At 39.7% G+C, this 27,161-nt stretch overlaps 1 protein-coding gene across 9 annotated transcripts in view; it reads right to left on the reverse strand.

Annotated features, from left to right (window-relative positions):
• Nucleotides 1-27,161, reverse strand: part of LOC141915380 (uncharacterized) — a 200,005-nt gene that overhangs the window by 102,463 nt on the left and 70,381 nt on the right. For all 9 annotated transcript variants that reach the window (XM_074806882.1, XM_074806881.1, XM_074806885.1 and 6 more), the window contains 4 exons: nt 24,398-24,533; nt 9,953-10,000; nt 1,796-2,002; nt 1,565-1,716 (listed from right to left, as the gene is read on the reverse strand). In XM_074806882.1, coding sequence (XP_074662983.1) covers nt 1,565-1,716; nt 1,796-2,002; nt 9,953-10,000; nt 24,398-24,533 — 543 coding nt within the window. The remainder of the gene's footprint in view (nt 1-1,564; nt 1,717-1,795; nt 2,003-9,952; nt 10,001-24,397; nt 24,534-27,161) is intronic.

Here is a 27,161-nt window from a genome sequence, read left to right on the forward strand (position 1 = left end):
TTTCCTACGTAGGAAAAAATAAACGACATCTAGCTACGAGAGTTAAAGAGCATCGAACAAACAAATCCGCTATCGGACAACATTTAACTATCTGTTCCACCTGTAGTCAGGACTTCAATGAAAACAAATTCAAGATTTTAGACAAAGCTAACTCAGACTTTGAATGTAAAATCCGAGAGGCGTTGTTTATTATATTAGAAAAGCTGTCTTTAAACTTACAATTGTTTCAAAATGGATCCTCATTCATTTTAAATGTATTTCGTTAATCTGGCCTGGTCTGGTTGTTGCCAGGTTATATTATGTAATCTTCTGCTATTTTAAGCACCACTGTTGACCTGTTTCTGTAAACTTATATCTTAACATACTGTAGTTTTGCATCATTTGTTACTTGTCTTGAGAAGGGGTACCCGGTATATGTTAACCCGAAAACGTTCGACTTATTCAACATGATTTATATATATGGAAAATAAAACTGTTTGTTCTTTTATGGATTTAACAACATTGTTCGAATGAATTTTCCAAGTTGATATAATAAAGATTAAAAAAAGTTGATATAATAAAGATTCAAATTTAGAAATCGAAATATTAGTGGAAAGAGTACTTTTCAAATGAATGCAAGCACAATCGTTCAATGAAAGTAAAAGAAAAGTAAAGGAATTTTACAAATTCGGTCATATGTCATCCGCAAAGCTGCGCATGAATACAAATACTAAGACTGATCACGCTCACTCAACAAAGTTGGTGTGCGCTGTTGAGAAAAACAAAACCGATTAAACAAAATGATAAAACAAAGAAAACGATAACCAATTTAGCCAATATATGAAAGGAACCTCGATTTTATTACTGCATAAAATGTGTGTAAATAGAAGAGATCAAGAAAGTTTCTAATGAAAGTTATCGACTCCCTAAGCAAGTAATCAACCCCTGTGATAGCAAGATGGGCTTGCAAGCTTGCAATGTGTAAAAAGTGCTGATTATAGCGAACAACGATGGCTGCCAGTCGGCCATCTTGAATCTAAAAGGGCCAGTTTTTGAGCTGAAGATGTGGCTAGCGTAGATACATACATGTGTAACCAAAATATAAAGACATTACATTGAAGCGTCTTTAAAACTACCCAAAATAACTTGATTCCGTCCACCGACAGCGGATGACGGTCGAAAAGTGAACGCAATAGCCCGCTGGGACTGAAGTCCCAAGTTGACTATAAAGGTGGCACAAGTCCTGCTCACAGCTGTTTAACTACCTGATCGCAACAGAGCAGGATGTTCTCAAAGAGCTGAAGGAGCAGACAGCAGACTGGATTGACGAATACTTCAAGATCCTAGAAAGCGAGGTGGAATAAGTCCTGAAAAGTTTGAAGCATGGCATGTCCCCTGGATCCGACAACATATCTATTGAAATCCTATCAAACGGCGGAGTAAAAGCATAGTCCAGAATATGCAACCATGTATTCAAGACAGGGAACTGGCCCAAGAATTGGGCCCGAATAAGGGCATTAGAATAAACAATAGCATTTGCAAAAAGGAGACTACATGGATTCGAAAATGGTGAAATGAAACTTACATAGTTGGGGGCTTCATTTTATCCTCATTTCTCTCTTTTTCTTTCTTGCCTCTGGCCCCAGCCCCTTTTTGTCCAATCAGTCCTCTTCCAGAACGATTCTTCTTCAGGTCTTTTTCTAAATCTCTATACTTTTTCTTTCTTTGCTCCTCTGTCTATGAATTCAAGTAATCAAAATATGAATTCAATAATCAATCATCCCATACAAATAGAATCAGTTGAAGAAGATATTACCATATCAGGTGTTGGTTGATCAAGGATATTGGTTTCGTATTGTATTCCTCCGTATACTAGGTTAACTTTCATATTTCTAATGTGAACTGGCAACCCAACTGGCTTATAAATTCTCACATTCAATGCACGGGCATAATCATTTTCTCCTGTCCATGTCATCTTTTCTTTCAACTCAGGTTTTGGAGGCAACTCTTCGAAGTGCACTTTCTAATGAAAAAATAATCATAAGAAAAATCTATGTACAAAATAAAGCAAACTTGACATCTGGACGTATTGGCCCCACTCCGCGCGGTGCGCCACCGCGCGGGATTTACGCGAAGCAGCAGAACACAAACACGGCACGGCCACTCTCTCAATTTTCAATGATAGAAATCGTGTGTGCATTTCAATTATTTCGGCTGTTAGGGTTTTAAGGCACAATATAAATTGATGATGTGATATGGCGATGTTAATTAATGATAATTCCGCAGTGAAGCTAGTCACGAACGGTGCCGATTGAGTGTACAGCTGCCAAAAACACTGAAATGTGCGTAGTTGCGTAACTATTTGCAGTGAATTGCAGACGAAACATGAAGCCTTAACGGCCGTTTAAAAAAAAATTATACCAATCGCAATTGTAAAATAAAAATGAGATAGAACCTAAGTTAAAATTCTGGACATTTCTAAAATGTTATTTATTATTATTACTAATTTTTAGTCAGTGCGGAACGTTTACTTTTCTAGACTGGTTGCCGGTCTCTACCTTCAGTTAGAGACCGGTTGACCCCATCCTCCATTTTACATTTTCGATGCATGTCAAACATGTCAGTATCGAGTTAGTTCCGGGTTAAAATGGCGTCTCATCGAATAAGCGAAACTAAGAGTAATATCAAAATCGCACTGGAATGATTGATTACAGTAAATCAGCTGACAATATATGAATCATAAATGTAATCAGCAAACAAACGGAAATTTAAAGACCGAAGAAAAGGCATTAATTGCTGTGAGTATCGAATTAATCCGCTGATATTACTCGGAATTCAAATAGCCACTAATGAATTGATACTTATTAATTTTGTAGGTAAGAAAAAGGGATCAGCTGTGATAGACATTCTGAGGGAACTTGGCTGAAGGGCAACATGGTTTCTTTGTCAACCATATGTAAAATATATTCACTCAATTGTTGTGTTTCTGATGATGTGAAAATGACTAAAGTCTGAATAAAGTTTACAATAGTTGAACTCCTTGTCAGTTTTTTTGATATCGGATATTTGGATCCAACGCTGCATCTCTACATTTATTCCTTATGATACAGACAGCAAGTTGGGATAGACCAGTTATTCAGATCAACTGGATATTTGCAATATTTTCCTCTCCTCATGGACCATACATGAGTTTTGCTAGAAATTGAGTATTAAATCCATCACGACAAACTCTTTTTTACTGGCAATTCTATATTTATTGTCCACTATCTAGTACAAAATCTTATTCAATATACAGACTGCCTGACAACAACGGTGACATACGTATTTTGTGACAGCAAATTGTGTGTGACAACAGAATGACACTGATATCTCTACCTTAACTCGAATCACAAAGACCAAGTCTTGACCAGAAAGTAGGCCTAAATCCAATCTCAATTCCAATTGCATGCTCGCTCGTGTAGTAATCATTTTGATTCGTGATTGAGGTTACTTTCTGAAATTAAACCGATATACATATACTAACAATTAAACCTGGATTGAGTTTTCAATTCATGTTTCATCTGTTTTTCAAACTTACCATGATACAACAACAATTCATTATGTGCATGTTGAGCCCATTCAATTTAATACGTATAACTTCTCATTCTTAAGAAAACCTCAGTTATATCTCAGAAAATCAACATCAGAAAACACACAGTGACCTACAATAGACAATCAACAGAATATTTGTAAATAAGTATTCATTTACTGTTCACAACTTTTAATAAAAGACATTGAAGTGAAGTAAGTGAAGTTACCTGTCGTAGGCTAATATTTTTACCATACTGATAGACTCCTAATATCTAATGTCACATTCAGCATAATCAGTCATCTTAAGTGAACAAACAAATTGCCGGTGTCGTGGCCTCTGCTGCATGGCTAGGTTCAGTTCAGTAAGTCAGTCAGTAGAAATTGGTTATTGCATCTCAAGTTCGTCGGTTGTTGTCGATTAACGGTCGATTGACGACCGTTCCTTTGAGCAGGGTAGATTTTGATGGTGCTGTAACGGAGACATACTGCCTTGTATGTCGATATCTTCGAGGCCACACGCAGTACAGGTTCTCGCAGAAGCGTTACCTGATAGTTTTGGTCGAGTTTCTTTCTTCCATTGATGTAAAAACCGACTTTTAAGAGGTCCATGGAACGTAAATCGAGACACTTTGGAGGCGGCCATGTTACATTGTTCACGTAATGAAATACTGAAATCTAATTGGATCCGTATATTCCGCGGAAGATGGCGGACGGGTTAAACCTGTCCTATTCTGACTGCGAATGCAGGTGGCGCAGAATTGGACAGGCGACCAGTCTATTACTTTTCCAACAATAATGAGGGGTGGTAGGTAGTCATGCAATTCAAGTCATCATTTATTACACGTTACTTCCGTGTTGTTGAAAATCTCGCGAGTCCTGGACTAAACCCCAATGAACAATGTGATCTGTGTGCTGGCCACAAATGCACACACATCACACTACACTACCCATTACACACTCCAGTACCCACAGCTTTCATATATCCATCCAAATATTTAGTGGCTTTCTTCCTGGATTTTACAAGGTTCTTGGTCATATGGCATATTTCATTTTAGTGTGTGCCACCCGTAAAAATTTTCTTTATTGCGTTTAATTCATTGGTGTATGCTAAAGATCTATTAATCCTTTTTTGATAAGTTACGGCTGTTGTCACATAAAATTATTTATTTTAGTTTGACAGTAGTAGTCCAATTTTCTGGCCTATGATCTTTGACCGGGCTTCTCTCCGTAAATGTACCTCACACAATAAAATTTATTACTGCATATGGAAAGAATAATCATATACTACGTGAAAATAATATTTGTTTTCGATGCGCCATTGCCTGAAAACGGCAGCAGATGACTAAAGTAACAAATCTCAGGTGACGGATTTTCAACCAAAAATAGTTGATAAAAATCATATTAACCAGTATAGCAGCGGGTTATCAATTGAGAACTAGAGAATTGGAGAGGGCTTTTCATTTTAAGAATATCCATGTGTAATTATCCTAATGATCACAGTCATGAGAGCCCAATCTTGAAACATGTCCCTATGCTACATGTGACGGATTTGTAGCGTTTTCACATGAACGGTTGCAGTAGCGTACGCACAAACCTTCTCCTCCTATTTTACATGAATGGGCTTCTCCACGCAGCTAAGTATAATAGATCAGGATTTTCCATTCTATTAATAGGACATAATTCAGCATTCGTATATACACGTCTAGTCGACAGATGTGCTGTCATTTAGCAGCAGAGCGTGGCTGGCTGTAGCGTAAGCACAGGCAGCAATCAGAAGTCAAGATTAATCTTAATCAAATAACAATATAAACTTTTATTGCATGAACTAACAATTAACATTCTAATGGAACACAGGTATGTTTTAAGTATTGTTTGAATAATAAATCTTCCTCAATTTAAATTTAATTTGCGCGTACTTCTCGTTTGATTTCATTTTTAGAGATCAAGTTGTGCCTGTAACTCAATTTCGATGCCCTTACATTGTTTGTATTCGATACCTGCTTGTTTTAAATCAGCTTCGCTGAACGTGAATGGGGCCATGACCCATAATGTCAAGAGGACCAAAAAACAGCCGCCGTCTGTCGACAATATCAACGTCTGGACGCTTAGGCCAGTCGTAGCTTGTAGCGCCGGTAAATATAATATAAAGTAAATATAATAACTTGTATTAAATTGTAATTGAAATAACATGTGTAAAATTGTAAATAATATAACATGTGTAAAATTGTTAATAAAGTAACTCGTGTCAAATTGTAAATAAAATTAACAAACTACCGGTATTCATCCCCATGAACTATTTTGAGACAAAGACCAACCTGTAATTCATTTATTAAGGGTACGGTGGATCGAAGTTTACGCTTATTGTATAATCCAGTGTATACTACATTTTGGCAAATAGACATAGGTTTCCGTGGATTAGATGGGGCACTAATGCAAACACGACAGAAACAACTAAACTCTTTGACTTCAATATTCGCACTTATACCGCATTTTCTAAAAGTATGAAGGTGCCTGCTGCCAATTACTGTTTGCACAGAGTTTACAAATGGTTCATTGCGGTTTATCTCGTTAATCGACGTATCAATGTGTGACTGTTTGGTCAAGGGGTCATCCAGAAGCAGATTTTTGCTACAAAATTCGAACATATCTGAACCATTCTTGATAATGAACTTTCCGGATGCTATGGCCCGTCGACTGCTCGATTTACAATTCCAATTTCGCCATACCCTTGACCTTTGCCGTGCTCCAAGCCGTAGTAATGTCTTTCAATTGGGATATGTGTTTTAGCAAGGTAACCAAAACAGCCTTTGCTTTTGTACTGTGAGGCGCAACCGTCCGAAAAGATTATTACTTTTTCAAATTCATTTCCAATATTTTCAAGAAGCGAGTCGTAAGCTTTCTGAAAATAGTGTTCTACAGCGTGGAAGTCGTGGTTTATGTCATCCGATATAATGATAAATGCATGTCGCACGGCGGTTTCGGAATTCGGTAATTTATAGTATGCAACACATGGGTGTAATGTAACTTGTCTTTTTCCGAAATACGCGCCTTTGATTTCATTTTGATAACTAATTTCTCTATTCTTTGCGAAATCTACGATAAACAATGCCTAATTATCGGGTAAATTTTCGCGGAGGTTTCGATATTGATAAGATTGCCAGCGAGCAGTAAAGGCATGTCGTACAAATGTAACACCACTGCTATTCTGAAGATCAATTTCAAATTCAGACAAGATCTCGGCTAATATGCCACGCTTTGTAATTAGAGAATATTTTAATCTGCCATTAGAATCCTCGTGTTTTTCCCAGTGATTCCACATGATTATCTCGTCAGTTGATATATTGCTATACAAGGCACGGATAGTGTCAACGTGGTACTTGCATTTGTCACATTCAGACAAGCTACACGAGCGGTTGTAAAAACGACTGGCATCTGATTTAGGACATTAAAGTATGTCGAGTATATTGAGCTATGAAGCGATAATGAACTGGTACACACGGGTACATACTTCTCTTGTAGATGAGAGAAGACGAACATTTCTGGGCCTCAACAGAGTGAACTTTGTAAACCCGATTCGTATCTGAGGGTTTTCTTTCTGAAATATACCATATGCTGCTTTTAGAGAGCATGTCATAAGGTAGCCTGGCCCGTGTTTGTTAACGAACCTTTTCTCCGGACGTATAGAGGATATATCCTCCCGCATGTATAAAGCACGAATTGTGTTTATTTGGGCCAAGTTAAGTTTAGAGAGCCGTGGTTTTCGAGTGAGGCCCACTTTTTGGGCTTTGGTAATAGTATGACGATTGAGCCCAGTTTCTTTACTGAGACGGCTGCTACTAACTCTCTTTCTATTCTCGATAAACTGCAATGCAACTGATTTAACTACGTGTTTACTGCAGTTTTTCACGCCATTGGGAAATTGATAGGATTTTGATGGAAGTGTGGGTGAATTTGATTTTTCAAACAATTTTTTCACAATAACAGCATATTTTGGGCATAGCTTTATTGGCTTTGTGTGTTGCATTGTAGAGTGATTGCTTTGAATTATATGGGCCGATCTCGTCACCACCAGTGCTACATGCATTTTTTGTCTGGGAATTGCCCTCAATGGCCACTCTTTTACTTTCGCCGGTCATATTCTCTCACGCGTCGACGTTTTTGCCCGGACCAGTTGACTCTTTTTTTACACTTTCATTCTCGCCATGCGGCACGTTCGTCAACCACCTGGCCTCTCGTCTTAGGCATTAACTTAATACAAAGTCCACCATCAGTTTCTTTAACTGAAGAGCTTAAGCTTTTTTCTTCCTCTTTCCAATTTGCCCGAAGACGACGATTGCTATTGCGTGTTTGTATTTTAATGTGTTCCCGTTTTTTAAGCGATTCTTCTTTACACTCTACCTTAAGCTTCAGCCTTCGTTCTCGTGCTGCAATTCGTTGGCGAATTTTATACTCTTCGTATTTTTCGGGATCATTTCGTTTTAGATTTTGTCGGTACAGTGCCGTCCTTGAAGTCATCTGGAAGAACCAGGAATATATTGCCAACTGATGACAGATGACGTTAAAATCAGTTTAGGCCAAACTCTACTAATTATATAATTTGTGGTGAAAATATCAAATACGTCTGTCTGATCGAGTGATAAATTCGCTTTAGTTAGTTTTCAATTGAGTTTAGTGGGCTTATTAGATTGAAATCGTCTAGCCTAAATAGCGTAGTCACAAATTATCAGTCACACAAATAGCGTCCGCACAGAGATGGCTGTCACGCGTGTAGCGTTGTTTACAAATCAATCAATAATCCCCACCCTGTGGGCAACGTAGTTGACCTTGGTGCTATCGCCATGTTTTTTATCAACTGGAGGGTAAAAGTTTGCAAAAGATCAAAGTTTATTTACGATTTGAAGTATTTTTGGCATAAGAAAAACAATTCAATGATTTCCTACGCTACTTGTTAACTACGCTATCATGCGTGGTGTAATATTGCAAATCTCATTATAACAAAAACGTGAACTTACTACTGCAGTTTCCAATTACTCTTGCGCGCCCATCGTATACAAGATTAAAAAAAGTGCGATATGACGTCATCAACTCCATATATGGACCTACGCAGGCTGGTTTTGACGCTACCGATGCGTGACGGAAAAAAATATCGTAGCGTTCGCTCTTATTGATTTATTGATTTTTGTGTCTGACTAGCCACACCGGGTTCAATCGTTCACTCTAGTTACATATCACTGAACAATTTATTGAGTTAACAGTATTTGCTTCGGCAGTATTGTATATATTTGTGCTAAATGTGTAAGTTTGATGAAGATGATTCTGTGACGGCGTAGTGTGCGCACTTCTTGGTTAACTTCTGTGGTTATTTTTATGGGGAATATACCAGTCTTTAGTTGATGATACACCATAAATTGATCATGCACAATGTCAGCTATTATACCAGAGTTGAATGAGATAATCTGTGAACACATATTTCGATGAACTGTGATGACACCATTCGTTTTGAATAGGTAGAAAATTCCGTCACAATGTATCGTCCACACACAATTAAATAATCAAATTTATCAAGAAAACAACCTCAAATCAGCCTCATATTATAATATTTGTTAGAATAATTCATTATAAAGCAAAACATGCCGAAATATTGTGTTTGGATACATTATTTTTCTTGTATTATGCAAAAGGCTTCAGGGGACGGAATGGTACACACTAAAATGAAATCTATCATATACTGCGAAAAAATAATCAAGCTTTAACTAGAGGTCAAGGGATCTTGAAAACTTGAGCATATTGTTTTCTGAACAATCAATAAATGTTCCTGCTAATCCAAACAAGAGCAAATGATGCATTCTGTGGGTTATATTTGTCAAAATACACTTCCAGCTAAGTCATACAAATAATTTACACAATACAAGTGTGTTTTCTTAAGTAACACAGACAATGACTGGAGCTGGCAGGAACAAATACCTCAGATAAATCTTTTCCCTTGATCTTATTGACTTGAATGCTGAATAGAGTTGAATTTTATGACATTTGCTCAATGAAACAAAATTGAACTGGATATGATGTTTTAGTTGTTCAATAAAGTAAGATTTAATTGGATTTGATATTTTTTTGCTTGAATTTGATTGAATTTGCAGTTTCAGCACATGGCTAATTAGCATCAAGGTCATCATTCATCCGATTTGAGAAAAAGCTATTATTCCAAGATTTTGCATAATTGTCAATGATATTTTCTGTAGTGCAAATAAAAATATTCGTTAAACCTTATTTGCTGCCAATGCTTGCTGGAACAATGCTTGCTAAACAATCTTCCACGAGTCGTGACCCGTCGTGAGTTCACTCATAATTTAAATTTCAGATGCTATATCATGCCAGTATTAGATGACTGTTTAAATAGATATACCTTTTTTTCATCCGCAGCTCCACCATCATCAGCCTGAATCTCATTTTCCTGTAGAATAAAAGAGCAGAAAAAATATGTCTAATCTCTAACTCAGTAAAGGTCTACGAACACCATGCCTATCTGGCAATATGCCTGTCAATCTGACTATTTCAGGGCTTAACCCTTTAAAGGTTTCAATTGTTTCTGGTTTCCATTTTCCAGGGTTTCAATTGATTGCAAAACAAGAGGCTCATGGACCTCATACCTTCATGATGCAGTAGAAGAATGATTCAGTATTCAACGTTTTACAGAAAGATTTACATTGTAACGATGTTTTAACTCTTTCCGTGTTGAATATGTTATTGATAAATGGTATTCAGCTGTGATGAATTAGTTTCATTGTTTTAGAACAATTTTGTATTTGTAGTAGAGCTTATGACCTCAGCTACCAGAAACTTATTTTCAAAATTTCAATTTGGGGTCTTGGGGTCGAGTAGAACCCTCAAAACAGTAAAATTTTGCAGTATATATTCGCTATGAAATACTTTTTGAAAAAGTTAGAGATATATATTCAAAAAGACATCCAGGAGAAAAATCCATGGTTTGGAGTTGTGTTTTGATATGTTATGGGGTAAAATCCCCCAAAATTCAATGACCACGCCTTGACCCCTAGCTGGAGCAGTGACAGTTGGAGCAGGTACGGCTGGATTGGCGTCGCTTCCAGAGCTGTCTGAAGGAAGCGCTGATGGTGGTGGTTCCTCGTCACTTTGACTAGCTTCATCACTTTCAAATTCGGTCTAACTGGTGTTTTCATTTTCATTATCACTTTCGTTATCACTTTCATTATCACTTTCATCTACATTATCATTATCATTGCTACTATCAAAAACGAGAACTCTGACTTGTTCGTGAAACGTTTGTTTGCCATGATTGCTTAAAATAACTGCAGACGCTCGTAAATGTATGCGAGTCTGTAATGCTGTAGCCGCATATTGTATACGTTCATATATGTAATCACCTAGTTACTATCACAGTCAGTATGTATGTCAGTGCATCTAATCATTCAAAACACGTGAAATTCCACATTGAAATTGCTGGAAGCTCAGCTAGTAGCTAGTAGTAACAACCCCTTCATGTGTTAGATGCTTCTAATAGCATTAACGACTAGCCAATCAGCAACAAAGTCACCTGATAACATCGGCGAATATTTCTGCCAACACCGATCTAAGATGACCAATTTCACGTCAATTCTTGGCAAACCAGTTCTCTGACGACATCGAAAGAGTTAAAATAGTTAAGATGGTATAGGCTATGTGGCGTTAATGTTCATTTTCTGTTAATATATCCTCCAGGAATAGAATACATGCAATATGAGCTTTTTGCGCGAACGATAACTCGCGCGAGCATTCTACGAAATCAGCACTTTGCGCGAGGTGAAACTATCTAAGTGTCTCTTAAATGTAGAGCGAACTAGACGCCATGATGAATCATTTCACTCTCTAACTTGATTACTCATTCATGTATTTGGCTTGGCGAACTAATTAAACGAAATAAATCCTAAACGAAAAGACATATTTTGTAAATGTGGTGGGAACTAATAATTTTTAGTAGCCGCCGCCGCAAATTGTGACTGAATGATTAAGCCCTAAATGCGTAATTAGATTAAATCATACATTGTCATCTCTCCCTGGTTTTGAATATAAATTCTTAAGCCTTGAATTATAAACCTAAATACACATTCGACATGCCAAACGAAAAGACTACATTTTATAGCTCCTTGTAATACATTCCGATACGTACACGTGTGATAATGAATGCTTTGCGCTAATTTAGTATTCACGAGCAGAAAACTCTTAGGAAGGATAGGAAACAATCCGAAATGGGGTGATGAACCTAATTCAGCAAACTAAAGGAGTAGTGAGATATGACCATTGTAAATTTAACTAAATTTCTCAACAGGCAATGACATTCCAGCAGAACTGACATGGCTTTTAGAAAATTTGTCATTCCATGTGTTTTAAATTAGAAAATTTTTGGTTATCTCCAGTCATGAATAGGTACAATTTTTGAGCTTTTAAACAACTCAGGTACATCACCAGTAGACATTTAAAAACATGCAATAAAAGTGTTGATATAACATCTGTAACCGGCTGGTTGTTGTATTGGCGGGCTGGCTGGGGAACTAGCATTTACACCAGCGGTACAGGATTCCATCCATCAGGAACAACAAGGCAGTTAAACCTTATATGTACAATCCTTATTGCATCCCGGAATGAGAATGATTATCATAGCTTTACATAGTCTTTATATACAGAATCATGAGTATAATGTGAGAACTAGGTGTCAGACAAGTTGTAGACATCAGGACTCACAAACAAACACCTAGTGACATGTTTGAGAGACATAAATTAATTATCGATGAGCACTGACTATAGCTAATTATTGTGAAAACATATTGAGTAATGTCATGTTGATTACGACCTTAAAGCACATATTGACAGTATAGTCATAAGTTATATTATATTATTATTATCGTTGTTATGAACTGTTCAATATGACATTGTAGATCTAAATGATTATGAAATATGCAAATTATATCAGGGTGACACATCTATAACTCTTTTTAGAACCTTTTCGCTTATACAGTAGATTCCGGTTACCTCAGATCTTGGGGGACCGTGGGAAATTATCCGAGGTGAACGATGTCCGTCCACATCGATGTATAAAAATCCATAGAAGCAAAAACAGTACAAATCTCATTTTCTAATGAGTAATATATATTTATTATAGCGAACGTTTTTCGGAGTTACATTATCCCCTCTTCAGGCAAAGCACAAGTGATTAAATTTACATATCATACTGGTATTTATATAGAATAAGACGAAGCTAATTACAAAAAATTTCAAATTACTGAGTGACGAGATAATCATAATACAAAGAAAATTAATTACACACAATCTAAATTACTGAGTGAAGATATTTGACTCGTAGTTAATTATCTAAAAACATTGAGAATGAATGCTGACCCGTGTTCGAATAGTTGTTGATTAAGGGAGGGCTGTTGAGTTTTGATAAAAAGTGCTTCTCTAATTTTGCAATCTAAATCAGAGGAACCTTTATCTAAAATTTTGAAATTCTTTTCGCTAAACGAGACCTGACAGTCACGGCAATTTGACAGATGTTGGCCAATTGCTTGAATCAACAACTATTCGAACAGATATAAAATTACACAGTCATCTAGACAAATACCCATAGAATCAATATCTGTATAAAATATAACCCTTTGTGTCGACGATTACATACAGTTCTCAACATGTTTGATGACTTCATTGTGACGGAAAATATCTCTGCCAGTGGTGTGCGAGTCATTCACATGAAATGACATGAATTATTGATCGGGATTTCCCCGCTGTTGTATGTACCTGCTGAGATTGTGCAGCGTTTGCACGTAGTTCGCCGATGTTTAGGTTCAAGCGAAAAATACTTTGTTTTTTGCAAATTCAATAATTAGTATTCTATTTGAACATTCACTAGATTTAAATTGATTAACTAGAGGCCCACAGGCCTTGTGAGCGTCAGGTAAAGTACTTTGCATAGCCAAGACATTTTAAAATGACTTTGAGCACAGATTCTCCCTCCCCCACTCTGCAAAATGCATTTAATTCAAAAAAATTCCTTTAGTCCTTCATGTTTTCATAAGAAAAACATTTTGTGCCCAGCTTGTCTTACAATCTGTCAGCTCTGGTAACTCTGTCAGTTCTTCAATTTTGGGATCATCCGCACATAAAAGTTAAGTTTTTTCATCAATATAACCACTGGCTTGCACTTAGACTTAAAAACAGTTCAGAACCAATAACGAACAACACAAAACATTGTTTTCAAGCGTTAATTGTTAAGACTACTTTTCAGCTGTCTATATTCTCTTTTGATGTCTGGAAGGGCGCGGAACCTGAACGGGTCGTGTCCGCATATCGCCAGAGGGCACTTAAACAAACAACCCCTGTTTATGGTCTCAAAATCTGGTCTCTTCGGCCAGTCAAAATGAGAGCCCGTTCCGTGCAAAAATTTTACATCAATTTGTTCACTACCAAATTCCAAGTCACCAGCATCACTCTCAGCATCATACACGAGCTGCTGAACCGTTTCATCCAGCCAAATTGTTTTATCCTGGCTGTTGCCATCTTGGATTTTATGCAGATGGCAGCAACGACTGATACTGATAGATATGCCCTTCTAGAAGAAGGGTTAAGTGATACCGTATCACATACGGTACGGGTATGCTAGCTTGCCAATTTGTACCGTATGCCATACGGTAGTGGTATTGTAAGGGTAAAGTGTAAAAATTATTGATTTTCCGATGTGAGTGAAATCGACAGTTCACTAGATCGATGCATATGTTTATACATTATTCTAAAACAGACTGATAGCCAATTATTTTCAGATTTACCAACATCTCAGTTCCAATAGAATTTGCAGCATTGTGATGGCAAACAGTGACGTTCGCAACCAATGATTCGACAATGTATTTCATGATAATACCGAATGACAATCATTATAATTTAATTAAATTTGATTAGTTTTTTATATTGCTTTTAAAGAACGTCCTCAATGGGGCAATTGTATGTCAAACATCGGTGATTTTATCAAAAACAGTGCTTTGTTCAGGTTTCTGTAATGGTAATTACACTAAAATTGAAATTTAAAGAATTTAAATAAACTAGGAATTTACCAAAATTTTTGTTGAAACTTCTTATATTAAAACTTAAAAAAGAGAGATTATCAGCCCCAAGTTTTAGTGAGGACACAAATCTGAGTAATATTTATTATAGAAGTATTTGAAAGGATGTCAAACGGGTCCACTTACATTTATGCACAACAGGTATAAATCAATACAGTTATAACAATTTACATTTATGCTCTTTGATTAATCTTAAGATAAATGCATTCTCATTTCAAAGGTTTACCGAAAATATTCTCACAAAACTCCATTTTAAAAGTTTGCACGATTGTACTCTGAAGGCTATAATTATTTTCAAATAACTCAGTGTATACCATGCCTTTCTCATGAGTAAAAGTGAGCTTGCATTTATGTCTTAGTAGACATGTAAGCCACCAAGAATAAAATGATCAAAAAGCTATGAATAAAGAAAAAATTACAATTTTTGGAACTAAAATTTGTATTTCTGAGTAGTACTTACCCTTTCCTATGGTTTTTGCCAATATTTTCTAAATTTGGATTGATCGCCAATGGTTTTTCTATACGACCCGGCCCTGCGGTATTGCATTTAGCCACAGGCGAAATCCGCCATCTTTTTATGTCATAGCAGACCCAAAAAATGCAGCTATGTGGGGCAGGTGGGTGGGATTCCCACCATAGGAAAGGGTAAGTACTACTCGGAAATACAAATTTGAGTTCCAAAAATTGTAATATTTCCGTCAAGTACTGTACCCTTTCCTATGGTTTTTGCTAGACTAGCCTAGCACAAGGATGGTGGGAAAGGTAGATAGAAAAACCACCGCTCAAACGCAAGGTAAGAGGGAAAAAAGAGAGCACTTACCCAAGCACGGAATGGAGCACTGTAGCACAGGGAAGACCGGTTGGCCACAGTGAGTCCGTCCAGCTCAGGGACCACCGAATTTTGCGAAATTAATACTTGCGGATATGAGCCCAAACTATGTACATGGATACACCCCCTGTGATCCTGATAATGCAACATAAATATTCTACGCTAAAGGGTCCGATCGGATAGAACGGACACCTTGAGCCATAACAACAGGACCGAGTGAAGCTAATGAGCCTAACTGGCCTGAAACATCCCATAAATGAAATGACGTGAATGTCGATAGAGAATTCCAAAAGGACTTCCTCCAACGGAGCACCTGAAAAGGCTGCGCAGGAAGTAGCCATAGACCTCACTTGATGAGAAACCACTCCCTCCGAGGAAAGATTCTCCTTCAATAAAATGTCCTTGATCAGTGAAGAGACCCATCGGGCCACTGTGTCCCGAGAAATATCACCCATTAGGTGATCCAGCAGCGGAATAAATAACCGCTCCCGCGAACCCCTCCGTGGAGCAGAGCGATCTAAATAGAAACACAACGCCCGCACAGGACATGAGTCCTGTCTGGAAGACCCAGTTCCACTCGATGTTTTAGGGCTTCAATTCGCCATTGACGCCCAACCGAGCCTGGTCGTTGGTTGTTTGCTAAAAACTCCAAAGCAGGCCGCAGCGAAACAAATTCCTTCGCTGGCCCGAAGACAATATGACCTTGTCGGACTGAAAGCGCATGAATCTCAGAGCGACAAGCAAGCCAAGAACAGCAAAAATACAGTCTTTTTTGACAAATTTGCAAATAACGCTGCCGAAAGAGGTTCAAATGGAGCCTCCATTAACTTCTTCAAAATTACAGACAGATCCCATGGTGGAACTATCCTTGGTACCCGAGGCCGGGAAATAGAAAACCCTGCAACCAGCTGCGATATCCGATGATCCCCTGCTACATTTGGCCATCCAGAAGCACGCAATGTATGAGAAATCGCGGAGCGGTAACCTTTAATAGTTATGACCTGCAAACCTTTTACTACAAATAGGTGCAGTAAAAAATCTGCCAATTGAGCTACAGAGGGTGAGCATGTATCAATTTCCCCTGCAGCACACCAATCCGCAAAATGAGTCCATTTGGCATCGTAAATGGTACTTGTTGATGGCCGCTTAGATCCTGCGATAAAGGAGGCAGCCTGTTCTGAAAAGCCTGAAGCTGACAAGGATCGCTGGACAATGGCCAGGCGAGCAGATTTAACCACTGGCTGTTTGGATGATGCCGAAAGTTCCCCTGAGACAGAAGCGAGGGGAAATTCGGAAGAATCCTGGGGTTGTCGCACAGTGAAGAGAAGTGGTAGGAACCATTTCTGAGCCGGCCAACATGGTGCTACCAGAACTATGTTGCAATTGACTGATCTCTCTATTTGATCCAGTAAGCGCGGCAGGACTGGTGTGGGCGGGAACGCATACGCATGCATCCCCGACCAGTCCAGAGAGAAGGCATCGACCCCCCACGCTTCCGCGTCTGGAAACGGGGACACAAACAGAGGACACCTCCGATTGAACCGGGTGGCAAACAGATCCAGCAGCGGATTGCCAAACATGCCCCGAACCCGATCGGCTACTTCTTGGTGGAGAACCCATTCTGTCGCAATAGCCTGACCTCGACGAGACAGAGCACGGCCATCACGTTCCTTTTCCCTGCTAAATGTGCCACAGTCAGGGACACGTCCTTTGTCTGGCACCAAAGAAGAATTTTGGTCGACAGACCTGTGAGGGTTTCTGAGTGAGTGCCCCCTTGGTTCTGAAGGTAAGCCCTCACTGTTGAATTGTCTGTGGCTAACCAAACGTGGTGGCCCTCCACTCTCCTGTGAAAGAACTTCAGGGCCTTCCACACGGCCAGCATTTCCAGGAAATTTATGCGGTTGGTGACCATCTCCCGGCTTTGACTCGGTTCTCCAGATGTGCCCCCCATCCTTGGTGACTGGTTTCCCTGAATACACGAACTGGAGCCTCTAACGGGGCTAGTGACACCCCGAGCCGAAGATTCGTAGTTGCCGCCCACCACTGAAGATCCGGACTTAGATCGCTAGGAGGTACGGGAATCAAGGTCTCCCAGTTGCCCTTCGACTGAGACCAGAAGACCTTCCAATATTTTTGCAAGCGCCTGCTTCTGAGGCGGCCTAAGGGCACCACCAGACCTATGGAGCTGATGGAGCCTAGAAGCCGTGACCAGTAACGAGCTGTTCTCGGGGTTGTGGACACTCCCGCTACAGCTTCTTGAAGTTTGGCTACTCGAGCCATAGACGGAAAGACTTTGCCGATTCGGAGATCGAAGTCCATGCCGAGATAAGTGAACTATTGGGCCGGCATCAACTGAGATTTTTCCGTTTACGCGGAACCCTAGCAGATGGACTAAGTCCAAGACTGAGGTCATTGCCTCCCGACATTCTTGAGCCAAGTTTGCGACTATTAACCCACTGTGGCTTTTGGTACCATGAATATTAGAGAAAACCAGCCGGGAGAAGTTTCGTTGCAAACTGGTTCTATCGCTCCCTTCTCGGCCAATACCTTGAGAGCCGGAGAGATTAAGGCCTCCTGACCTGGTTTTTGCCGCATGTCGGGAGGTGACCTCGTCAGGCGCCACGGTAGCCATGAGAGGCGGTAGCCACGAGAGACGACCCGGGAGGGCCAACCGTCTCCGAAAAGGTCGGACCAGTGTGTTGCTGCCTGCTGCAGACAACCTCCCACTGGTCCCGAGAATTCATTTCGAGTTTTTCCGAAAGGAAGAGCCCATTTTTGGAGCCTTCCCCTTGCCTCGATACGAAGCGGAACTGTTACGACTGGATGAGGCTTGACACGATTGTTGAAGTTGCGCGCTAGTTCTCCAACCGGCATCCGTAGCCGCCTGAGAAAGCGCTGAAGTTTGAGTTGGTCATGTATGTGTCCGTGCCGAATCTTGCGCCGCCAGCGTCGGACCAGAACGCTTTTTCCAGGGAGTTCGGATGGTGGACTTGGTCTGGACCTCCCGAATCTTCCTCAGCTCGGCGGAAACAGGAGCGCACCAATCGGAGAAGAGACGTGAAGACGTCCCCAATGGAGCTCTCAGCAAAGCATTGGACACCATATCCGGTAGACGAGCTTAGGAACTGGAGTCAATAACTGACTGACGGGAGGCTAACACAAGATTAGCCTGACCCCGAACCGACAACGGAATTACATGTGAAACAGACCGAGCCAAAGATTGGATAATCCGGTCCATTCCCTCCAGTTTTAGGGCAACTGACTCAGGGTCAGAGCCCGCATGAACGGCGGCGTGAGTCTCGCGAAGCTCACCCGTCAACACCTTAAGTGCCATATCCTGAAACGAACCAACCCTGGTAAGATTGTCCAGGATTGACGTCATGGCCACCAAACCAGACTTAGGCAAACGAATACCCGACTGTGCTGAAACAGTATCCGGGCTGATCAAAGTATAATCCGCATCCAGGCAGCTATCTGTGATCCACAGCAACTGGAGTTGCGTAATACGCCGAGCAAAATGCGCCTATAGGAGGATCGGTTGAACTAAAATATTTCCCAGATTTCATACCCCGTTCTGGAGGGTGAAACGAAAACGTTCCAGGGCGACATTCACCCCATAATTGCGTATCCAATCGAGCCCATTCTCTGGAAACCGCTGACGATTCCCATAAAATGTTAAGATCGGAATCTGGAGGGCGATAAGCTTCCATCGACTCACCGACCAGAGGAGCTGCTGTGGGCTTAGTGCGAGTTGCCCCGTGTTTGACAAAAAACTCACTAATCATCGCTCTAAATGGCATGTCCCCCGCTGGTTCGGATAAAACTGAACGGGACGGAGATACATTGCGAGCCAGGGAAGTCCCCATCGTATGGGGCAACCCAAAATTGCTCGCGACAGGAATGACCCCAGAAGGAATTGCCGCCTCTGGGACCGGATCCTCACTACCCCAGCATCCAGGAATTCAGTGTAAGAATTCCGAACAACTGAGTGGGCTGGCGAACTTCTAACCAGACAATCAGGAATAGGCTTACCTGATGTAGAGGTTGCAGCGACTTGTTGCGACGATGATAACAAGTAAAAATTTTCTCTTCAAATACATGGAAATCCTTCTGAGTCAGGAATTTTCCTGTATCCCGACGATCAAGCCGACTTTGGTGACGGTCCCCTCCAACGGGATCGAAACCTACTAGAAGAATCACCTTCATCGCTAACCGACGTCGACGAACGAAGAGAAGACCGACGGCGAAACTTCCTGCAATAACGATCGAAATCCCTCTCGCGATCAAACCTTGATCTGCGAGAAGGAGACCTTGCGCGTTTATTACGCTCACGGCGTCTGGATCTAGTGGGAGAGCGAGCTCTATACCCGGAGCGACGATCAGAATCAGACGATGTACAAACCGGAAGTTTTGAAACGGATGATGCCTGGACCGGACCGGTGCCCGAACCGGTCCGACCCCGACATGCGGTGCGCGCTCAGTTCCGAACATGTAGTCTGAACCGGCCGAACCGTTGAACGACCAGAGACCGGTGAATGACCGGAGACCGGTGCCGGTGAACCAGCGTTCCTCCCCGGTGAACGGAGTTGGGAAGCCGATCGTACCAGAACGATCGGCGACCGCTCCGCTATACGATTAGAAATAGAATTAGAGACGTCGGTTGGCACATCGGCCGAAACCGACGAATCCCTGCTATTAACTCGACGACGATCGCTTAGTTTCAGAGCCTTATCGGCCCGAAGCCAAAGGTCCTCGGACCACACCTCGCAAATCTTGCAAGGATTGCTCCTTGCACAGATTTGTCCCGATTTGCGCCTGCACGACGCACACGAATCGTCATTGTCCCAGGCGCCGAACAAATGCCCGCATCCCTCACCGCCACGATGTTGACCCTAAGGAGGGGGCGGCATAATTATTTCTGTCACAATAACAAATTCCATTCAATTCAATTCAATTATATTTGTAAATAAAATTACGGAAAATAGAAACCAGGGATAACCCCCAAACCGAACGGACTCACCGTTACGAGAGTGAAAACTCCGTTATACTCCTAATTCCTAGATTTTTATGGCGAAAAAATCCAACGCGTTCTAAATGCAAGAACGCCAAGTAAAAAGATGGCGAATTTTGCCGGTGGCTAAATGCAATACCGCAGGGCCGGGTCGTATAGAAAAACCATTGGCGATCAATCCAAATTTAGAAAATATTGGCAAAAACCATAGGAAAGGGTACAGTACTCGACGGAAATAATCTGAAATTCATTATCACAATATAGTTTCAAAAGAAAACAAGAGGTTAAAAATCAACCTGATAAATATCCGAAATAAAATATTGGCACCAAATATTAACTTAAATATTGCAAGTACCACTGCATTGTCCTGCCTTTCAGTATCAAATGGTAGTTCATGATGAACTTGTTAATTGTTCTGTTTAGCAAGCATCTGTAGCAGCAGTATATCCTTTGCTAGCTCTAATTCCAGCTTTCTTTCTTGTTCTTTTTTCTCCATCTCAAATCTCTCTCTGAAACTGTTATTCTTCTTGACGTACTTTTATCTCTTCTCAAAAGGACTTATGGTTTGTCTCTCTCTCAGAAATTAGCTCCAAATATCCATCAATAGCTCACTTTTTCTTTGGAGGGGAAGTTAGTTTTTCTGAAAAGGAAATGTGACAAAATATCTAACTCCTGTGTTTATATTCGACCCATAGTACCAAAAAAGAAGTGGCAGTGAGATAACATGCGCGCCACAGGGATCGAACCCAGTAGTTGTCATACACGGTAACGCTATACAGGGATCAATTTTTGAAATTTGAGGCAATATCCGGGCATCTGAGAAATTCTCAGGACCGGAATCTAGCAAAAATTAATATCAATTTGATGTGGAAGCCATGTTTGATTTATAACAAATGCATTGAAGATTCTGATTGGTGGTTGAAATCTTCAAACAAACAATTGAGAGCGGGTTCGAATCCTTGAAGCAGCAGCTATTTTTCTCGGTAGAAAGATTTTTCAATAGTCATAATTAATTTTATTCAAATATTTAAAAAAACATTTTTGGGCAGTCAACATTTTGGATCCATTGGTACTGATTAATTGAATAGTTTTGATTGACGATATGTATGCATCATGCGCGTGTCGGTCTGATCATTACTACTGTGCGCTGATCAATAGACCACGTGCACGCAGTAATGTATAGACGCTGCTCACTAGTGTGCGGTACATGTATCAATGCCATCGTACATCGTTTCACTATTTTCTTATTCATATCATGTCAGCACATGGCCGCCTACAATACTGTACTTCAGTACGCGGTACAGTATCGATTTTCTAGACGTATGCTCAGGCTAGGGCAACGTCAAGTGAATTATTACGGAACTCGTGACCACAAGTGGCATAACCGATCAAAACCCTCTACCCCCTTTATTTTAACATCAAATCTTTATCGATCTCAGAGACCATAAAAATTTTTTTTTAAGTCAGAATTCCGATTAAAGTCGGAAGATTGGGATCCCAGCTATAACATAAATAAAGGCCAATTTTTCCCATCAAATCATATTTGATTTTCCTAGTCACATGTAATCTAATCAAATCAGATTTGCACCACAGGATAAACTAGATGATTCCTTCAAAGCGGCCCTGGTTTTGGTTTTGACGTACAATTTTCTATGGATGAGTCCCAGTTTTGCTTAAGAGTTTTGACCATTTGGTCAGTTTTCCAAAAGCTAGGTTCAGTTGAAATGAAATCTGGCTTGACAGGATCAATTAACCATTAAAGAAAATACAAAGTCAGTACCTGAATGGGATAATCCATCCCTCTTCCCACTATTCATGGCAGAATCCCTAATCAGCTGAGCAAATTCTCTCTCAATTTCATTATGTTTTAAATCCTTCTTAGACTGGTTTTTCTTTTTAATTGCGAGTTTGCTTTCCTTGATGATGTTTAATAGTTCTGTCAACAGTTGTTCCCTTTCTGTGAATTCTTACTCTGTACCAGATCTGAAATATTTTCAAATTATACAATTTGTATTTAATCGAGATTTAAATGGCTATTTGATCCTCAATGTAAAATGATACTCTTACTATCTCACTTCTAATTCCAGTTATAAAATACGCTACCGTATTCTGAACTACACTACAGTAGTAAGATTACCTTCTCAGGCTTTCCTCTTTTCGATACTTTTCAGTTAGTAGTTGCACACGCTCTCGAACTGTATGCCCAGTTGTCGATACAAATTGACCAGCATTTAGATTCTGAGACAGTATTCCATCCGGCAGAATCTTCATAAGGATTAACAGAGATCACTTCTCTAAGTAAAAATATATCCAGACTAGGATTAAATCTCACAACCTTCTTCTCTTCAGCCATCTTGATACTCGAAATAATGAATATACTTGAAATAATGAATATATCATAATCATATCAGGCCAAATTACATTCTATCATATTAAATATCAAAGACTTAAACCTTCTATCTTGCACTTAAAAATTTCCTAAAAAGTATGTGTAGTGGCTTTCTATCATAATGCCTAAGTCTTAAATCCGGTGCAGAACATTTTTTTGGGGATTTTAGACATTGACAGTGACAGTTAAATAGGCTTATGACCATAATCAAATGAACTGGTTCCTCATGCTTAGGTCTAGGGAGTTTATATCGGTCAACCTAGTATGTCTAATCAGGTCTAAGACCTTAATCTTAACCAGAATTCCATAGCAGGCAGCCTGTATTCAAGTTTGTGCACTCATTGCCTGCACTACCTACACTGGCCCTATAGCATTATATGCTGTAGTGCATGCTATATGTGCTGCGCGAAATTGTTAATTAATAACGAATTCTTAAGGCCATACAGTCCTAGTAGGCCTAATCAAACAAAAATGGTTAAGAGCAATTCAACCATTTCCTCATGTTTACGTTAACTTATCCATCAATCTTTGATGACCAAAAAACCGCTAAACAAATTGCGTTTTTTACTAACGTGAAACTTTGCCTCTACACGTCGTAAATGTCCATGTGGCCCAGGTACACGGGAAGCACCGCATACAAAACCGTGACGTCACACATTTGCGTACTCGTAAAACGAGGTGTCGACACTCTCTGAAATCCTGGAGAATAGTGCAATGCCTTATTGTTGAAAAATATCTGCCCATCTTGTTTTGTATATCTTAGATAAATATGCCCTTTCCTACTTTTGGGATTGATAAAAACAACTATAAGTGCCCTTTCTTGTTTTTTTCGAATTGGTTGACAAACGAATGTGCCTTTTTAAATTATCTGCCTAACCCTGTAAAAATTGTGCCCTTGTGATTGATAGGGATGACTACATGTGCCTCTTTTGCTATGGGAAATTTTTTCTTTGGAAAAATTTGAGAAAATTTTCATACGGCAAAAATATGAAAAAGGGCACTTTCACCAAAGGAGGGGTTTGTCCGAAACCCCTCGAAGACCCCCTATGTACGGGCCAGGTTTGACTGTACACAAGTCATAGTATACAACTCAAACTGATGCAATATATAAATATATATATATATGATGAGAACGACGTTGTTTTGAAAGATTTTTGAAATTAAAAGCGCTTTCCGGGTACTTAGAGCGATCTCATGCATGGTCAAGCCCTGAATTATTACAGTGAAAATGTGCCGATGAGTGCTCACTAAAAATCATCGCAGCATATAATATTTGAAGGCATTCGCCACATACACAGTAGAAGGCCTTTATACATTACTACTGATCCCATGCACCCGCCTGTCTGCAACGGATCAATAAAAAAACATACACATACACATTGTAGTAGATAGGAAATCAGTGTTGCATATGCATTGAAATGCAAAACGCGACAAAAATCTCATTCCCGTGTTGTACACGTTTGTAAAAGCAAAGCGGTCTGCATCGTTAATATACTTACATTGTCAAATGTATATATTGGCGCAGGATGACGCAGACTTATTCCAGACCTTGTTTGTTTTGATGCATCATCAGTCACATCAATAGTCCCATCATTTTTGCTAAGTGTGTCGCAATAAAGTTTCATCTCGTCAAATCTAAAAATAAGAGGTTCAGGGAAATCACACCCATGGAGTGAAATGATTGGCAATCAACACACAACATCAATATCACATGCACCTGTTTAACTTCAACTGAAGCCAATGACCTTAAACTGAAAGCAATCATAACATATCAGGATCAACAACATAAATACCCGCAAAATAGACGGATATTTTTTCGTAAAAAGCGACCTCCAAAAGGCAGGTTCACTGTTCAAACCTTCTCAGGATCATCTGTTTAAAACCTTTCTTGCACGTCAGTATGAATTGATGCGTCAGTACATATGACGCGTACCAAAAGTTGAGTGCTTAATTTGTTTATTGAAAGAGGGCGCATTAGGCCCACTACTTATCTCACATGCCAGTTTTAAACCCAAAACTGTATTAATTGCACCTATGCATAGGTGCCATCTTCAGTCTCAGACGCGAACTGACGCCAATCACGTGACCTTTAATTGAAGTCAATCACGTGACCTATTTCTTTCTCACACTCATACCGCATCAATAATCATCGATATTACTTTTTTGTCCTTTGTTTATGTTTGTTATATCTGTTCTTCGAAAAATTTGTTTCAATATAATCTGGTACGTTAATTGTTTTCATTCGGATCGATAAACTAATAAGGTTTTTCTGTTATTTCACAGAAAACCCTATTGATATCCGCGTGATTATTATTATTATTATTTTCTTCCACACTATTTTTACCAAAAGAACATAGGCTTTGTTACCTTACCGCTGTTTCATATACAATCCATATAATATCGTTCAGCTCACTGAGATCTACAAATAGCCCGCGTGTTTTTTCACGAATCATCGTTACAAAAGCCCTGTCGGGCCGTAAACATCGAAAATTTAGCCCCATTCAATGGGGCGACATGTTTTTCGAGTCGTCATCCCGAAATCAACACGCCGGCCGACTGTCACTTCGATTATCAATTCAAGTATAAATGAACTAATTCATTGCCGCAGACTTCAAATTCAGTCGCGGTCTTCAAACAGTGATTTTAACAATAGCCCATTTTCCTCATCAAATCATATTACCGATACACTGGAAATTTACTATTTTAGATTTTAAAAGCACTGTCGAGCCGTAAACATCGACGAATCGACGTGTGTTACTACATCGTCGTTCCGGGGATCAGCTGCGAGTTTCTCCTCATCATGAGAATCAAATCGAGTACAAATTAATTTATTACTACCAGTGATTTGGCTATGGGTTTCAAGGGGTTAGTATAACAATACCTATTTTTCTTTACCGAATTAACCGTGTATTTACTAAGATAAATCTTTAGTGTACCGGGGAATCGTAGGCCTAAACTGAACACGCCGAAAAGATATGGCGGAGAAAAGCTGTTATGTCGACGAGGTATCAAAATAAAAGAATATATTACTTTATTCGGCCGCGAGCTTCAACCTCTATATCAATACCATCAATACTCTATATTTCCTACAGTACATACCGATCATTGTCAAATGCACAAGGTATTTACTAAATACAAGTATATAACACACTCCTATCCGTATGCTGGACTCACACTTGACATTCGGAGTAAGCGTTCGCTGTGGGGGAAAGGGATCGTTCGCCGTGTCGCTTGAAGTGTTTATCGAGTTTGACGCGGCTTTAGGCCTACCGGTACTGAGCTTTACTGTATCAAACAAACACAGTACAATTGTTGCGTTTATTAACGGACTCATTGCATTGAACTTCAAAACAAAATTTACGATATTTAGGAGGGTTGTTATTCAATAGGCCTACGACCAATCTGTCCGGATGTTAGGCCTACGCATATACATAGGCCTACATAGGCTAGTAGCCTCTAGCCTCTACTAGGTTAAGCGTTCGCTGTAGGGGAAAGGAGATCGTTCGCTATGTTGCTTGAAGTCTTTATCGAGTTTTACGTGACCTTAAGGCTTTAGTATGGTGGCTGATAAGGGCCATGCGAAAAAAAACACTTATATGCAAATGAGGGCGACATTATGACAATACGACAAAACTAAAATAACGCGACAAAACAATAATTTTGGTTTTGTCACCCGTGACAATTCATTATTTCGGTTTTATCGCCCGCGACAACTCATTATTTTGAATTTATCGCCCGCGACAATTCATTAATTTGGTTTTGTCACCCGCGACAAATCAATATGTTGGTTTTGTCACCCACGACAATTCAATATTTTGGTTTTGTCGCCCGCGACAATTCATTATTTTGGTTTTATCGCCCGCGACAATTCATTATTTTGGTTTTGTCGCACGCGACAATTCATTATTTTGGTTTTATCGCCCGCGACAATTTTTTTTTTGTCGCGGTTTTATCGCCTGCGACAATTCATTATTTGGTTTTATCGCCCGCAACAATTCATTAGTTTGGTTTTGTCGCCCGCGACAATTCAATATTTTGGTTTTGTCGCCCACGACAATTCAAGATTTTGGTTTTATCGCCCGCGACAATTAAATATTTTGGTTTTATCGCCCGCGACAATTCATTATTTTGGTTTTGTCACCCGCGACAAATCAATATTTTGGTTTTGTCGCCCGCGACAATTCAATATTTTGGTTTTATCGCCAGCGACAATTGATTATTTTGGTTTTATCGCCCAGAACAATTGATTATTTTGGTTTTATC

This window comes from Tubulanus polymorphus, chromosome 1 (assembly GCF_964204645.1).
Source record: "Tubulanus polymorphus chromosome 1, tnTubPoly1.2, whole genome shotgun sequence".
NCBI lineage: Eukaryota > Metazoa > Nemertea > Palaeonemertea > Tubulaniformes > Tubulanidae > Tubulanus > Tubulanus polymorphus.